This window comes from Ammospiza nelsoni, chromosome Z, assembly GCF_027579445.1.
Source record: "Ammospiza nelsoni isolate bAmmNel1 chromosome Z, bAmmNel1.pri, whole genome shotgun sequence".
NCBI lineage: Eukaryota > Metazoa > Chordata > Aves > Passeriformes > Passerellidae > Ammospiza > Ammospiza nelsoni.
In genome coordinates, this window is record NC_080669.1 from 72,620,787 (window position 1) to 72,637,456 (window position 16,670).

At 49.3% G+C, this 16,670-nt stretch overlaps 1 protein-coding gene across 1 annotated transcript; it reads left to right on the forward strand.

The window, feature by feature from the left end:
* The first annotated feature begins 883 nt into the window (after positions 1 to 883).
* KLF9 (KLF transcription factor 9) lies at positions 884 to 15,224 on the forward strand. The gene is made up of 2 exons (XM_059492974.1): positions 884 to 1,438; positions 11,614 to 15,224. The coding sequence occupies exons 1-2, from the start codon at positions 970 to 972 to the stop codon at positions 11,844 to 11,846; spliced, it is 702 nt and encodes a 233-aa protein (XP_059348957.1). The 5' UTR covers positions 884 to 969; the 3' UTR covers positions 11,847 to 15,224.
* Positions 15,225 to 16,670: the final 1,446 nt, after the last annotated feature.

Genomic DNA, 16,670 nt, shown 5'->3' on the forward strand with positions numbered 1-16,670 from the left:
CAGTACGGGAGCCGCCCCGGCGGGCCCCGGTGCCCCGGCAGGGCAGGGCAGGGCAGGGGCGGCCAGCCCGGGGTCGCGCCGGGGTCACGGACAGCCCGCCCGGGCGGGGCATCCCCGCGCCTCTCCCGCCCTTCTCCGCGCCCGCCGCTCCCCGCGCCTCCGAGCGTTGCGCACCTTTCGGGACCGGGCGCTGATTGGCGGAGTGCTGCCAGTGACATCAGCCGGCTCACTTCCCATTGGCCGGCCCGTTGCTGGGACCGTAGGACTTCCAGGAAGCCACTTAACCCGCTCGGCGCCGCCGCCCCGGGTCGCCCCCACCGCGGGCCCCCGCCCGTGGCCGCCGCCGGCTCCTCCGGGCCGCGTCCGGGCCGGCGGCGCGACCTCCGCGGCGGGGAGCGGAGCCGCGGCGCCCCCGCCGTCGCGGCCCCGGCGGCGCCCCGGCATCGCTGCTTTAAGCGGTCGCGGCGGGGCGCCCGGAGTAGCACGCGGCCTGGGGAGGGAGCGCGGCGATTGGCTGGGAGGCCGCCCGGCGGACACGCCCCCCCTAGAAAAGGGGCGCCGTGAGTGGCGGGGGGAGAAAGTAAACACAGCCGGCCGGCCCTGCCCGCGGACCGGCCGGGGCGGGAGGGGCTCCGCGCCTGACGTGATGGGCCCCGGCGCGGCCGCCCCCGGGCAGGAGCACGCGGGGCGCGGGGCGGGCGGTATCCTCTCCCCCGGCCCCTGCGCCGGACTCGGGCCGGCCGCGCGGGCGGCGCTCCCCCCTCGCCGACTGCGCGCCGCCCCCGGGGGGCGGCGGTGAAGGACCTGCCCGGCGCCCCGCTATTTATTCGCCCCCCACGCCCCCTTCCTCCTCCGCCCCGCTCTTTCCCGCGCCGCGGGCGGGCCATGGCTGGCGGCGGGGCGGTCGGCCCGGCGGACGAGCAGTGAGGGCGGACGGAGTCCCCCTTGTCGTCGGGGCGCGGCCGCACCATGTCGGCCGTCGCGTACGTGGACTTCGTAGCGGCGCAGTGCCTGGTCTCCATCTCCAACCGCTCCGCCGTGCCCGAGGCGGCGCGGCTGAAGGTGCCGGGCGAGGGGGAGGCGGCCCGGGAGCTGCGCGACCCCCGCGACGCCTGGAAGGACTACTGCGCCCTGCTGGCCATCGCCAAGAGCCTGCTGGAGCTGAACAAGTACCGGCCGCTGCCCGCCCCCTCCGTCTGCAGTGACAGCGTGGAGAGCCCCGACGAGGACGCGGGCTCCGACAGCGACGCGGCCACCGAGCAGGGTTCCAGCCCGCCCCGCAGCCCCCCGCCGGGGCCGCCCCCCCGCCTGCGCGCCGCCGGGGCCGCCCCTAAGGGGAAGCTGGCGGCCGAGAAGCGGCACAAGTGCCCCTACAGCGGCTGCGGCAAGGTCTACGGCAAGTCTTCCCACCTCAAGGCGCACTACCGGGTGCACACAGGTCAGCGGTGGCGGAGGGAAGGGGGCGGGAGCGAGCGCTTGTCCTCGTATGAACCCGGCCAGCGGCGCGCCCGGCATCCCCGCGCTCCCCCGCCGCCCTGCCGCGCCGCTCCGGCTCCGCTCGGGGCTGGCTCGTGTGTCCCCGGCTTCACGCCCCCCTTCTTTCCCCCGGCTCTCATCAGCGCCCCTTGTCCGGCGGGAGCCGGCGGCCGCCCCGGGCGGGGCTGCGGCAGCGCCTCCCGCCGCGCCCTGCCCGCCGCCCACCTGCGCCGGCCGGGAACCGGCCCGGGCCCCGCGGGCAGCGCGGGCCGGCGGCAGATGCCGGCGAGCGGAGCGAACTCGGCTGTCCGGAGCGGCTGGGAGGGGAGGATGGCGGCAGGGGCCCCCGAGTGCGCTCGGGGCGTCGGCGAGGGAAGCACCGGGGCGGCGGGATTCGGGTTTCCTGCCGCTGTAGGGTCAGAACTGGGCGCCCATTCCGCAAGGGAGGCGAGGGCAGCGCAGTCCCGCCCGCGCCCCTCTCGCTGCTCCCGCCGTCGGAAGCCGCGGCCTGGGCCGCAGAGTTGTCGGCGAGCTCTGCCCGGCTGCGGGGCTGGATGCCGCGGGGCCGTGGCGCCGGGGCAGGGGCTGGCGGGGCTCGGGAGGGGGCGGCGGCCGCGTCTCGCTGAGCCCGGGCGAGCGGCACCTCTGGGGCGGGCGGACACACCCCCTCCGGCGGGCGGCACGGGCGCGCCCGGGGAGCGCGGCAGCGGGAGCCGGTGTCGGAGCTGGAGCTGGCGCTGGAGCGGAGCACATCCCGGGCCGTTGAGGCGCCGGACAGGGAGGACCGAGCCCGCTCTTGCCGGCGGCAGCGCCTCGCACTATCGGTTACCGAGATCCAGCTTTGACGCGTTCCACAAGGGCTTAATTCATCAAGCTGTGTGCTCCCATTCCCGGCCCTCGCTCGGGCGCCTCGGAGGGTGTGGCAACATGGAAACCTGGAGATAAAACATATCTGCGGCAGCCTAGCCCCAAGGGGACAGCAGCTGCAGACTTCCCTGTTCGTTTGTTGGTTTTCGTTTTGGTGGTTTTTGTTTGTTTATTTGTTTATTTTTAGACCTTCAGTGTAAGTGATTAAATAAAAACCTTTATAGGTCTGAATTGCTCTTGGGATCATATTGGAGTACAAAAGGCTGCTTTAAAAATGTTCTGAATTAAAGGGTTGTGTTCAGTAACAGAAAGGCATGAATAAAATGAGACAAACACAACCAAGACATTTCATGTGCTTTACATCAGTTCTGTCAATGACGGTACCTTTTGGATTTTGTCTGTTGGTGGTGACGGTTAGCGGTGTGATACAAAGTGAGTTGATCACCCAAGGAATGTACCGTCAGGCATTGCTGTAGAATTTAATAAGGATTGGGTAGGATGTGGCCGCATCTGAGCTCCAGCTCAGGCTCCGTGGCTCCGGTTCACCGGTGTGCCTAGGTGTGCGTGCGCTGCAGAGGAACAGGCTCGGGGCTCCTTGCCGAGCGGTGCTCTGCTGGCAGGTGTGCTGGGTGCTGCTCTGGAGGCTGGAGAGAAGGGGTAGGATTACAGGATATGGCTCAGCCATGAGCTCTGCGGTTAGGCTTTCTCTCTGAGCTGGGAAAGAGGATGGTCAGTGGTGACCCTGTGCTGACCTCGTGACGGGTGCCAGGAGCTGTGTTACCAGCTCAGAGACTGCAGCTCAGATGCTCTTTTGGAGGCTGAGTGTAGCTGGTGCTCTCCAAGATGTTGTCTCATAAGTGACAAAGAAAACGTTAGTATCATTTCCATTTACTACCCCACACTCAAATATCCACCCTGATAAGAGAACCAGAATAGATGTTGGCTGAGATAGCATTCTGTGTGATGACATGTAAATTAATGTACTGTACAACCCACACAGCCTGCTGTAAGCAGTAGTGTTATAATAAGTACTGCTCAAGTGGTATGAGGTTTAGCATGTGCTGCTCCCAAGTGGGTGGCCTTAGCTCCAAGTATGAGGCATTTGACTCAGAAACACTGATGTACTGTCGTGGTAGTTCTGTGTGATTAAAATCGCTGCAGACATCCAGGAATAATGAACTTTCAGAGCTTCCTAATGTGAAGTTAATTGTAGCTCACTGAAATGCTAAAAGATACTGATAATGTTAATTGTCTTTATAGATGACAACAATTCCTTAGCAACAGTGGGATTCAATAGGACCTCTGGAGTTATTCATAACTATATGTTACAGAGCATTAATGGGCCCTCCTTAGTACCATTTTATTTTCTTTTTTTCAAATAATGTGTCTCTCTGCCATTTTTCACCCAGTCACCAACTAGGATACTTGCTGCAGTGTAGCCTTTAGTGGAAATAGGTGCACAGCCACCAGTTGAAGCTTCCTGGTAATTTTTAATATTTAATCCCAGTATTTGTATCTTGGAAAATGGCTTAAGGATTTCTGTTCACACCCGTGAACTTGTGCGTAGTCACAGTTCTCTTTAATCATTAGTCCTAACCAAGCAAGTTGGGAAGCTCTAGATCCTTCTCTTTCTGTGTAGTGGTTGGGCATCTGAAAACTCACCAGTTCGTCTTTGGTAGCCTAATGCAAAGCAAGAAACAAAATACCAAATCAAGGTAGAAAGGTAGAAGGCAAAAACCTGATGCTGAGAGGTTAGAGGTCTCTATCTTATTAACCATTCTTTAAACTTGTTGTTTAAAAGATTACATATTTCAGATACTAAAAATGTCTATATAACTGTTTGCTTGAAGTTTGGGCCTTTGATAATGCTAGTTCAATTTCCAGGAGGCCCAAATTAGCCATCCATCAGAAGCTGTCTTTTGAGTTGATCTTTACAGGAAAAGATCAGCAGATGGCACTGCACGTCCTGCTTGTGCAAGCAGTCCCCTTGCCTGTGCTGCCAGGCTTAGGTGAGACCCAAGCCCTGGAAGTCGTACAGAGGCTGGGAAAAGGTGAAGGACCCACCTGAGCAAGAAAAAGACAAGCAACAGCAGATAAGCAGAGTTACTTCCAAAATTAAGAAGAAACAGAAATTCTCTAAATAGGTGGGTTTAGAGGTTTGGGTATGACAGGTGTAGGGTTACAGGTGTTCAGGTGACAGGTGTAGGTGTGTAGTGTTATCATTAGCCTTAAAGATGGAGCAGGGGGAACAGCTTCATACAGAGAGATGTGCAGGCCAGAAGGTTTCCAGGGAAAATGAAGGCATACAGCAAAAAAGCAATCTCAGTCAGGAGGCCTGGCCAGGGAGTGCAGGGCAAAGGACAGGGAGAGAAAATGGCAGGAGAAACAAGCTGTACAAAATTCATGTTTGCTATGATAGTATGAATATAATCCAGTTAAAGGGCGCATTACCACTGACACTAGATCTTCTCTGTTCCTCCTTCCTGACCAGAAAGGTACCATGAAAGTAGCTTGTGAGATGCTTCCTCCTACTGGACTTTTAGGTGTGTGCTTGCCTGGGGAGGCTGGGGATTGATGGGAATTCCACATACACATCAGATGCCCTTAATTAAGAGTTTAGATGCTCAAAATCCAGATGTGGGAAAAGTTCTCCCTCTTCAGCTCAGCTTTTCAGCCAACTGTATCATCATGTAAACTGGATCCAAACGATGCAGAGAGTTTTGTAACTCCAGGCAGCTGATGCACTCTTAAGTGCTCCCAGCATTTGGCTCTCAGCAGGGCTCGGAAGCAGGGGTTGGGCAGAGGTGAGAGCCCACAGGCTGACAGTCTGCACAGGCAAGTGGAGGAGCATTTCCAGCTGCCTGTTACTGCTATCCAGATGTCGTGGTGTTGGACCAGCCCCTGTATTGGTTTGGTTTAACTGTACTGCTTTGTTATTTGTGTTCTAGATTATCTCACTCATCAGACTGTACAGGTGCTGGTATGTTGACAGTCCTCTGCTCACCGAGATCTTTCTCAGTAATTTTGTTTGAGCATAATCTGAAATACAGCGTTCTAAGACCCTTCTGTCCAGCTCATGCCATGTCACTTACCCAGATCCTTTAGAATAGGACCCAAGAGCAAAAAGTGGAGCTGACCACAGATTTTTTGTTAAAATCAGATTGCCATGTGAAATACCATGGTTAATGAAAATGCACAAATTGCTGGAGTTCTAATGGGCATGTTTCCAGGTCTTGGAGAAACACGATGATCCTGACTGGGAGCCTTGCCAGCTGAATAAGGTAGGTAGAAATCGTCAAGATTAGGTTCAGAATTGTCCAATTCCCTGTTGTCTTTTTTTCTGATAAAAATTTAAGATTTTAAGCAAGTGTATGTGTCACTTGTGGGAAAGTGCTCCAGAAAAGTTTATCAATTGAGTCAGCATGACAAAGTTCACGTGTTGGACAGAAGCAGTGAGCAGGCATTATCCGTAAGAGCACAACTTCTGCTTCCAGATGGATGTGTTGAAATTGCAGTTTTACCGAGTTCTGCTCAGTGTTTGTGCTGTGGCACTGGAGACCATGTGGTGGGTGTCACTGCTCTTGTTAGCTTGTGTTTCTTGCAGCGCCAGCTGTTGGGATTGCTGCAGGAACTCCTTTGTTCCTCTTTGTTGGCTGCTCTGTTGTTGTGCACCAGGCTGCTGGTCCTGTGCTTCTGGCCTTGAACAGCTTCCAAGCCTGCAGCTGGAAGAGCAGGGGAGGGCCAGTTTAAGATTAAAGAAACAGGGTCTGAGGGAGTGATGGCAGAGAATACCTCAGACACTGTACACTTGTGGTAGTGCAGTTCACCATCTGTGTTCAGGTTATGATTAATGTGCACAGCCTGAGAGCACTCCATAAATACTTTAAACTTGAGGGAAAAGTCTGTTGAAGCACTGGCTAATAAATTCAGAGTGAAATATCATAAGTTACATTAGCTTTCTGAATACATGTGAAATTGGATTCCTCCTTTCCCTGTCAAAGCTGTTTCATCCTAGCAAGGAAATTTGATCATTTGTATTGGACAGGAGCTTCTACCCAATGTCCTTTGTTCCCAGGTAAGTGCACTAGGTATGTAAGCACCAGGCTAGGAGTTGGTGTCTCTCCATTGTTGTTGTTATTCAAGTATTACTGTAAAATGGAGGGAGTTCACATGAAGATGAGCTGGGAAAGGAGAAGAGCTAGGAACTTGTCTCACATATCTAGGAATGTACTGCTGAGGGCTCTTGCCTTAGCTACCAAAGCACGGATTTTACTCTCTGGTGAGGTTTGGAAAGATCTTTCCCAAGTAGCTTGCCTGAGTGCTCTCTCTCTCTGTATGTTTGTGTGTATGGAGGCACAGTCCCCCGGAGAAAGCCTTCTGTAACACGGTTGAAGGAGGTTTGTGCTCTGACGGAGAAGCTGAAAGGGCATCTCTTGTGTCTGATACTGCATCGCAGTGGGATAACAGCAAGACAGTTTTCCTGGAATTTAGGCTCGGCAGCAGCAGGTTGTAGCAGGTGGTTTTGCATCTGGACTTTGGAGAGAGACTCAAAACAGCTGTATGTCCAAGCAGCTGCTGACTGGTAGTTTAAGAATGTCAGAACACTCTAAGTACTTGCTGAAGGCAGCATTTTAATACTTGAACCAACCTGTTGTGTTTAATCCTAAGTCCTGGTGGACTAAACCCCTTGCTGGAACCCAAACATCTGTGCCTATCCCATCTTTTTGGTCAGTTGTCTGCTTAGATGACCATGGTTTAGGTGCTCCAGACAGCGTTGGTTTAGGCATATGGTCCCAAACATGCACACTGCTGATCTCTCTCTGCACCAGTATCTGTACCTGGTTGGCATGTGTTTTAATGATCTGATTTGGAATATCTCAGAAGAGGAAAAAGCCTGCTTGAAAGGCCTCCAGTCTGTCTGCCCAGATGATCTATCTTCACCAGAATATCTGGCATGTGGACACTCAGTCAAACTCCAGTGTCCCACAGGAAATTGCTCATTCAGAGTGTGTGGGGCAAATCACTGGGGAGAAAGTATACCTGAGACGGCAGATATTCTGTGTGTTAAAGCCACCATGAACTGCAGCTCCTAACCTCAGTCATCCACATATAAAGCAGAGTTTTGTGGTGAGGAGGCAGATGACTAATCAGGATATCACTACTACCTGTACTTATATTAATGAGCCTGCTAATGCCCACTCTGTATTCATTTTTCAGAATTCTTTTTTCTGTGTTAGACTGCAGTGTGGGAAAATCTGGAATGTCCCAGGGTAGGGGAAAAAAGATTTTTTTTTTTTTTAATCTATTCAGAATAAAATAAAATCGACCTGCCATAGGTCATAAAAAGTAGCTTGGATATAGGGCTTAAACTTGCCCAGAAAGAACAAACTAAACATTTGTTGTAGAGGGTGGGGAGAAAGAACAAGTTGAAAATGGCAGGTGTAGCAAGAGGGCTAAGATTAAAAGGATCTGCAAAGGCCTTTACATCCATATGGGATTTAAAGGAAGCCAGGGTTGCAGTAGTTCTTTCGATTGTAGAGAAGACCTGTGAAACACCACTGTTAACTTAGAATAAACTGTCTCATTCTATTCCTGGTGCCACACAACGCAAAGAATGGGAGTCTGCAGATGCTCCTGTTCCTATTTCCTATAAATCAGTTTCTCATTCACTTTTTACTTCTGTAAGCTGCTCTGGATACATATGTGTATACATACTCATTTTTTAAAGAGAATTATTCACCTCTTGTGTCTGTTGTGTTAGGATCCAATCACACATAGTTTCAGATTATCATGATGTACCTTTGACCATTTCTTGATGGAAAATCCCATCGGAGGCATAATGTAAAAAGTCAGTAGCATACAGCCACTAAGGGAAGCAGTGTATAACAGCACTGCATGTTGATGTTTCAAGCTTTAGCGTTACAACCCCCAAAACTAAGGGAGAAGAATCACAAGGGAGGTGCACGCCTTGCCTGGCTCAGAAATCCGTGTCTCCAGATGGAGGCAGCACCCACTTGCACTGCGGCTCTCTCTGCCACTGCCTGCTCAGCAAGCAGAGGAGTTGCAAACTTGTTTTCTCAGAGGGCTCTTCCACACACATCTCTGCTGCTGCAGAAAGAAAGCACGTCAAATACAGCAGATACAGCCACCATCTTTGTAGAGTGGATGGCTATCACATGCCATCAGCCATCTCTGCCTTGCTTTAAGTGCTTCCCAGAAACACACTCCATGCCTGCCTTGCACCTATTGAGGCTGTCACTGAGGTGCCATCTCTTTGGGCTGCTCTCATCCCTTATAGCTTTGTGACCAAGGGGAGACATGAATTCTTGGGCTCGGAGGTGAGCCCTGAGGGCCTGGAAAAGCCTCCCTCCCCCTGTCTCTGCTCTGAGAAGCTTGGAGTTTAATACATCTAGGTGTCAGGGACAGTGCCTACTTTCATATAGGAACTTCCAAAGTGGCTGTGACATCTTCTGCAGGTTTGTATTGCTGAGGTGATGGAGTCATTCTTTACTACTGTTATTGGGAGCTCTGCAGTGGATGGGCGGCCGTGCTGGTGGCATCCTGATGCCTCCAAGGGAGCATGGCCACCCATCTCTGGCCGTGATCTCTGCTGTGTCCCACCCTCATGCACAGCAGCTTTTCTGTTGGTAGCAAGGTGTCTCCACCATGACAGGCTCCTGCAGCCTTTGTATCTTGCCCCAGCTGGGCCCAGGGTTGATTCCCTGCGGAGTACAGTACCAAAGCACAGCAGGTGAGGTGATCCTCATGTGATCCTGAGCAAGCCGTGCCTTTCCCTAAAGCTTTGTGCCTACACTGCATAACCTCAGAGTGCTTTTCCCTGGCATGTGCAATGGATGTGTGGGGTAGCCATGGTGGAGGTCATGCTGCTCCTGTCACGTGTCAGAGGGAATTCCAGAAGCAGGGCTTCATTTTATCTTCCCAAGTGAAATTCCAGGAGGGCATGGGGGCAGAGTTCAATTTCTTAAGGACTGCTTGAGGCCATATTTTAAATACTACTTTTAGACACTCAAGTTGGATACTACCATGCCAAAAATAGGTGATGCTCCCCAAAGACTGATGCAGCCTAAGCACCTAATCTCCCTGTTTACAGCTGGGCATTTCTGCAGACTGAAGAGCTGTTCTGGGGGAGATGGTTGGAAATGTGGTTTCCAGAGATGAGGCAGGATGCCTCAGTTGCTCCCACTGCTCTGGGGTGTCAGTGCCTGACACAGAGGCATACACTAGATAGCTCCACAGGTGCAAGATGTGTAGCAGTCCTCCCACGCTCCCGGGGGGCAAGAAAGCTGTTCTGCACCTCCCACTGCCACCTGCTTCCAGGAGCTGTGACAAGCCATGAGATAGGTTGCAAAAGAGCAGCACAAGTGAAACACTTGCCTCAGATGCTAAGGGCTGGGCAGGGGTGGTGTTGTGAGGCCTCCCTACAGCTCCTGGTGCTGCTCCACAGTGGAGCTGTGGCTGTGGCATTCAGGCAGCTGTGACCCTTCATGCTGTTTTAATTAATTTGTTTTATACAGGCAGTGGTTGTTCAGAAGGTCTTCCATCCGTGTCAAAATGCGTACGCCAGGGAGCTGAGAAATGCATTGATAACAAACAAAGTAGCCCTGGCTCACGATGGCTGGCAGCTCTGCCTCCACCAGGCTTGGGCAGGCAGCTGGTGTGGCCTCCTGTGCTCCGTCCTTGTCCCCTGACCGAGAACCAGCATGGCCATGAGGCGCAGGGGCAGAGCCACAGGGCTGTGCTGTGACTGAGGCAGTGCCACTCACCCAGCTCCGCTCCAGGGCACGCTGGTTGGTCTGGAATAGGGCAGCAGTTGAGCAGCACAAAGCATTGGGAGCCCAAACAGTGAAGCATTATTTAGTGAAGCTTACTAGGGCTTTCAGGGCCCCTGGTGTAACTACACCTCAGCTAACCTGGCCTGTCCTTATCCTCCTTTGGCCTTTTGGATGCCATCAGTGAGTCCCTCCCTGCAACTCTACCATACTTTGTGTGGACCATTGTCCTCCTGGATTCAGGGCTGTTCATTCAAGTCTGTAGCTTTTTGTCCCTGCTGTTTTATCTGGGGAGAACTCCAGGACCCACTTTGTAAGTCACTCCTTTTCTGTTGATCTTTGAATGTAAAGTGAGCTCACCTGTTGTACCAAACCTCATAGTACTAAGAAATACTGGAGTTCCTGAGTTTCTTTCCAACTCTTCCAAGCTGGAAGACCCCTGGGATAATTTTTGTATTTCATGGTTATCTATAAATAGCTGTTATAGAGCTGCCATTTATATTCCCTTCAGGAGGCTCTGAAGAAGGTAAATGAAAGGGATCAAACCTGCAGCAGTGCATGGTGGAAATCTTTTGTGTGAAGTTAAACAACTTCAGTTTCCATCTGTGCTGTGTACTAGGGTCAGCCTTGCTGCTTTGGAGGCACTGTGTTTGTGCCTGAAGGCAAGGCCTATGCAACCCACAGAGGTGAACTGTAGGGATGTGGAGTGCCAGGAAGATGACGTGGACTGCTCTTCAACCCTTGCACCCTTGTTTTGTAAAAGCAAAGTTGTGGTGTCATTTAGGTTAACGTGTTTGGGTTTGTTTTTAATCATTATAGCAAACATTTATTCCAATAGAGTGGGAATAATGAGGTGTTTTTCCTGTCTTCAAACCAGCACCCTAAGAGATTGATACTTGCTGGGACACCTTGGATTTCCAGAGGAAGGGCTGAAAGGGGAGCATGGGACTTCCCTCTGCAGGTGCAGCAGTTTTGCCCTCCATGTTTACAGCCCTGAGGCTTCACTGTACTCCCCAGTGCCTCCCCACTCAGCTCTTCCTGGGATGGAAAGACTTGTCCTAGCTAAACAATTTTTTTTTTTGCGTCATTTTCTAACTGTTACAAATAATTCAGTAGAATGGGAGTGTCAGAGGAATATTTCTAGCACACCTTTCCCAAGCTACGGTAGTGAGACCAATATGAAAAACATACAGGCAAAGGCAGAGCTCATCTCTTGTTTTGACAGTCTTCAGGTCATGTAAGGTTCTGCACTAGAATGTGAGTTTCGTGTGTTTGGAGGGATTTTTGGCTTCTGCTGGAGGCGAGAGTGAAGCCTGACGAAGTGACTTATCAACTCCAGAGATGCTGGCACCATGGCAGGAAACAAAAGCAGCTTTTCTCCCTCAGCAGCATGTGCTCTGGCTCCTGAGCAAGGCTGGCATGTGCCGATCTGCAGTCCCCCTGCCCTCCATAATCTCTCGCCGTCCTTTCTTGCCCACAGGTGAGCGACCATTCCCCTGCACGTGGCCCGACTGCCTTAAGAAGTTCTCGCGCTCGGACGAGCTGACGCGGCACTACCGCACGCACACCGGCGAGAAGCAGTTCCGCTGCCCGCTCTGCGAGAAGCGCTTCATGCGCAGCGACCACCTGACCAAGCACGCCCGCCGCCACACCGAGTTCCACCCCAGCATGATCAAGCGATCCAAAAGGTCCACCTCCAGCAGCTCCTTGTGAAGGCAGGGCTGGCCCTGGGGAAGGAGTGGAGGAGAGGCGGGCTGTGGCGAGGGTGCAGGCGGTGGGGCCAGAACACGAGCATCCACTGCGCTGCCGGTCACCCTCGCTGTCCAAAAGCACATGTAGCCGGCATTTAAAAAAAAAAATATTACTCAGTATCCCCCTCCCCATCTTCCACCTCCTGGCTCTGCCCCGAGAACAGTCTGGAACAAGTGGACTGTGGGGTGAGAGGAGGGAAGGGGCAGCCAGGGAGGAGGGACCACCTCTTCCAAGGTGTGCGTTGATACTGGTGTACGTACATGGACTGGGCGGTCTGGCCTGTGCCACCACAGTAGCATGACCCCAAAGTCTTTGTGATTGCTGTGTCATGAACATGTTTTGTTGAACAGTGTAATGCTGCTTGTATTTAGAGTCTGTCGAGTAAAAACACTTTCCGAGTCACATAAATAACTCAGATAAAAACTCCATAGCACATTGTAGAAGTGAGTTTACTTCTGTGTATCTTCTGCGTTTCTGCACTTAAAGAGACTATTAAGAGAAATATTACATATGTTACCAATAGTATCTGATTGATATACTGAGATAAGGTGAATTTATACTCAATAAGGCCCATTAAAGTAAATAAGTATTTTTAACTTTTCTTTGTATTAACTATACTTTTGAATATCAGCTGGACTTTTCCAGTAAAAACATGTATGTTTCAAGAAAATACTTAAAGCAAAAAAAATCCCCATCAAGAGCTCAGTAATTTTCTGACTGTGTGTGTATTTAGCTCTGTTATTCACTTACCTGGAAGAAAACAGCTCAGCTGAGATTATGTGGCGGGCATGTGGGAGCTGAAGTGTATGTCTCTCATATGATCCCATACTTTACTTGTCAGTAATATAGTACTGTACTACAGAAATGCCACTAACAGTGCTTTATTCTGCTGTGGTTTGTTTGAATGGGTGCACAAAGCAGCTACCATCTTTACAAACTGCTGCTTTTTTAAAGGCTTTTTCTCTTCCTACACTTGCCTTAAAGATTTATTCTCTTCATACCATGGCCTAACTCCCTTGGAGTCCTGGGAATTGTGTGTGCTTATGGAGAGAGTAGACCTTTTCTTAAGAGCACTCAGATAATGGAAACACCTAAAATTACTGTAAGGAGCTCTTTGGAAGGGCTCCTGTATCTCTTGATTGATCTTTCTTTGGAGTATGGGGGAATACCACAAGCTAATTTGAAATATAGAAGGTGTCTTGCAATACTCCTTTGTGACATAAGCTTCTCTTAGTACTTTGTACCTGTGTCATGCATGGCACGTCAAATGGTGATAAAAGCAATGTTAACTTTTATTTTAAAGCTATTTTTTGATCTTTAAAAGGAGCAGAAAGACCACTGAATGAAAACTTTTAGATGTGATCATTAGTGAATATTTCAAATTTTTGTATGTTAAAAGCATGAAATTTAAGATGTTATCAGTGATATACTTTTTCCCCTCCCCAGCTGCATAATGGGGGAGAATTCTGTTTACACATTATTTTTTTCCAGCAATGTTCTTCTGTTAGATTTTTACCCCTTCCTCCAGAAGAGGAAGGGGAGGTGCAGCCCTACTAGAGACTTAGGGCCAAATTAATTTTGTGAGTATTTACACTGAAACCCAAAGTGTCTCCACTGCAGATGAATTTAGGTCATCTTGTAAAATTTTGTACATAAAAGATCTTGTTAGCACACCTGCAATTACAGTATCTTATTGTTTTATCTGATAAAAAGCTTGCTTCCTAGAAACAAACATAAACAATTAACTCGGAGAGTAGAGTGTTTTCCTCTACAGTTGTATATGGCTTTCAGCATTATAGAAATCAGTTTGCATACTGTGTTTTTACCTGTGTAGTTCATGATAGATTTCGTCTATGTGAAGAGAACTTCTTTTAAAGCATTGGGGATATTGAATAGTCTATGGAATAAAAAGGGATGTGTTTTCTTCAGTGAAGACATCAGGAAACCAAGCACACTTTCTACCTCCGTTTCAGCTTTTTGAAACATTTATTTTAGAAACCAAACTTTAATTTCTCGTATTCAGATTGAGTCATAGGGACATAAGTTCTTTGTAATAAATCTGGTAGTGTTGGTATTTTTATTGATCAAGAAATACAGAAAGTATTTGGCTTACCAGTACTGTTAATGCTGCCTTGTGGAGTAGGGTCAGGGCCATGAGCAGCCCGAGGAGATTCAGAGGTGCATCTTTATTCATCTTTGTTCTTCTCTCTGAAGATCAAGCTAGATTTCAAGTGTCTGTCCTGCAGTCTGGATTGTTGCCATTTTGTGGGACAAATACAGCACTTGGCAAATTAAAGCCTGATCCTGTGAAACACAAGAGATCCTCACATCCAATCAACCACAACTAGAAGCCACAGCTGATAAGCAGCTCCTAAATCAGTATGTAAACGTTTTGGTCACTTAGCTACCAGGATTAACTGATATATGGAAGTAAATGGCCAGCTTTACAGTATCCATGTTGTGTATTTGGGGTAGAATGCACACTTAAAGAAATGTTCCTGCAAAGTCTGAAATAGGCGGGAGGTACTTTAGTCCATGGGACAGTGGGACATGCAAGGCATGTGTCACCACTGCCAGTGACAAGATCCTGTTTCTGAAAAAAACCCTTCCTAAATGGTAGTGTATGCTGTATTTCAGCATTGGACAGACAGGATTAATGTGATTCATTAATCTCTAAGAGAATGCATTGGGAATTACCAGGTTTGGGGATATCATTGTACTGTTTTGTTAATTTGGTTTGTTTTTTGTTTTTTTTTCTTTCAGTAAAAGCAAACAATGGCTTTAACACCTAAAACAAACTGCAGGTTAGATCCTTGCATCTTGAAGTTAAGTTTTGAATAGTGTTGCAAGTGTTGGAAAAGAAAAGGAAAATCAGGTTCTCTAATACTGTATGTACTTGTTGTACTATTTTGGAAGTACTTAATAGCGCTGAAGTTAGGACAGCTCCTCTCCTTGATTAAGAAAGTCCATTAGTATAGAGAAGTCATGGATTTAAAGGTATAGCTATATAACATACTTCTTGAACTTTCTTCATGACCGACATTACAGATCTGTTCTCAGCTTGCAGATGGACTTAGGCCAGCATACACCAGACTGGACACATACTTAAAAATGCTGTTCTACAAACCAGTGATGTGTAACACTGTAAAATACCAACTCCCAATAGTTTAATCAGTTTTATTTTTGTACAGTATTCGTATTCTTTATAAGTTATTTTGCTGTCCTGTTTTGTAAATCACATGAAATTGTAAAAAAAGGAAAAGAAAAAAAAGTAGGCATAGGTGTTTTTGTACATATGTATATATATATTGTCCAAATAAAGAAAAAAGGAATAAAAAATCTAAACTTGGTCTTGAATGATTGGAATCAAGCAGTGGTCATGTAAACCAGCCTGAATGACCACCAAAAAAAAATACTGCACATTATGAAATTCATAGTTTGAGCAGTGTGTGAACCAGCTTAAAAGGTCTTAGTGTTGCTAGTCATCATTTGGCTTGGATTGTCTTTCTCTACCTTTCCAGTGTGTTTTACCAGGCATTCCTTCTAGAGACAAAACTTGCACTCAGGAAGAAGTGTCCCATCACCTGCATCCTCCAGCTCGCTAGAACTCTGTCTCCCACTGCTCCTTGGCCTTTGAGCTCAGAGTGGTGCTCTCCCTCACACCACGCACCTGCTCTGTGAGCAAATGATGCTGCATCCACACTACTGCCTTGAGCTTTCCATGGCTTTGGAGGATTCACTGGTGTATGGAGATAAAGAGCATCTGCTTGGCCTCTGAAAGAGAAAGGCAAGGTACCTGTGCCAACAAGCTCCCTGACATGCACAGTCATGGGCATCACAGTCACTGAAAGCACCCACTTACAGGAACTTAACCAGGTGTGTGGGCACAGGGCCCAGATATGACTGCAGGGTGAGCCCTGGACCTGAGGGAACATGCCATCTTCCAGCAATGCAGGCAGGGACAAATGGGTGGAAGATTGCCATCTGCAGCTGGAACAAAACTTGTAACTAGCTTCCAGATTTTACTCAATGCTGAGTTGGAGTTTTCTCTTCTTGTGTTGGATGGCTAGAAGACAGATAAAAAAACTCAGCATAATGTTTTTTCAGCTTGTCATTGATTTTATGAATAAGGGACACAGGGCTGTGGCACTGGCCTCATTCCCTTGCAATCCCATCATAAAAGACTTTCCACAAATTTACCATTCTTTATCTTAAACCTTTTAATATTTGGTTTTAGTACTGTAATTTGAACAGCTACCAAAATCTGCCTAGTGTAGAGGAGGCCTTAGAAGAATGTTTCCAACCACTGAGATGTAGTACATTTACAGAGGGGTCTTGCCTCGAGTGGTATAAATTCTGACTAGGAATGGGTACGTCATGCAAAGTCTTGGGTACACCACAGAGGCGTTGGCATGGGGTAGTGTGACCCTGAACTAGACCTGCTGATTCTGAGAGCAGTTTCTACAAGGTTGTAAGGGTATCCTGTGATTTCATTTCTCATCTCTGCCAAGCAAAAGAAAGGAAACATGCCACAAAATGTCTTAACAGTCTAATTAAATGCCTGCAGAGTGGTTCAGGAAGCTGCATACAAGGAAGGCTGGCTTTCTGAATCTGTCAGCTGGGTGACCTGTACAATTTTGATCTCCACAGGAGTCTATAACAATGTTGTTCAGCATTCACACTTCCAGGGCTGAAGAGTCTGTGAGGTTTTATTAATGCACCAGAGCTCTGTAACAACCACTGCTTTCTCAATGACTCTTGCTTTGGAAGCAAAACTTTCACGTT

Bases quoted from the DNA above. Each gene is read 5' to 3' on its own strand.
- KLF9 (XM_059492974.1), top strand. From the start codon at position 970: ATGTCGGCCGTCGCGTACGTGGACTTCGTAGCGGCGCAGTGCCTGGTC. The intron at 1,439-11,613 runs GTCAGCGGTGGC...TCTTGCCCACAG, and splicing joins GCACTACCGGGTGCACACAG to GTGAGCGACCATTCCCCTGC.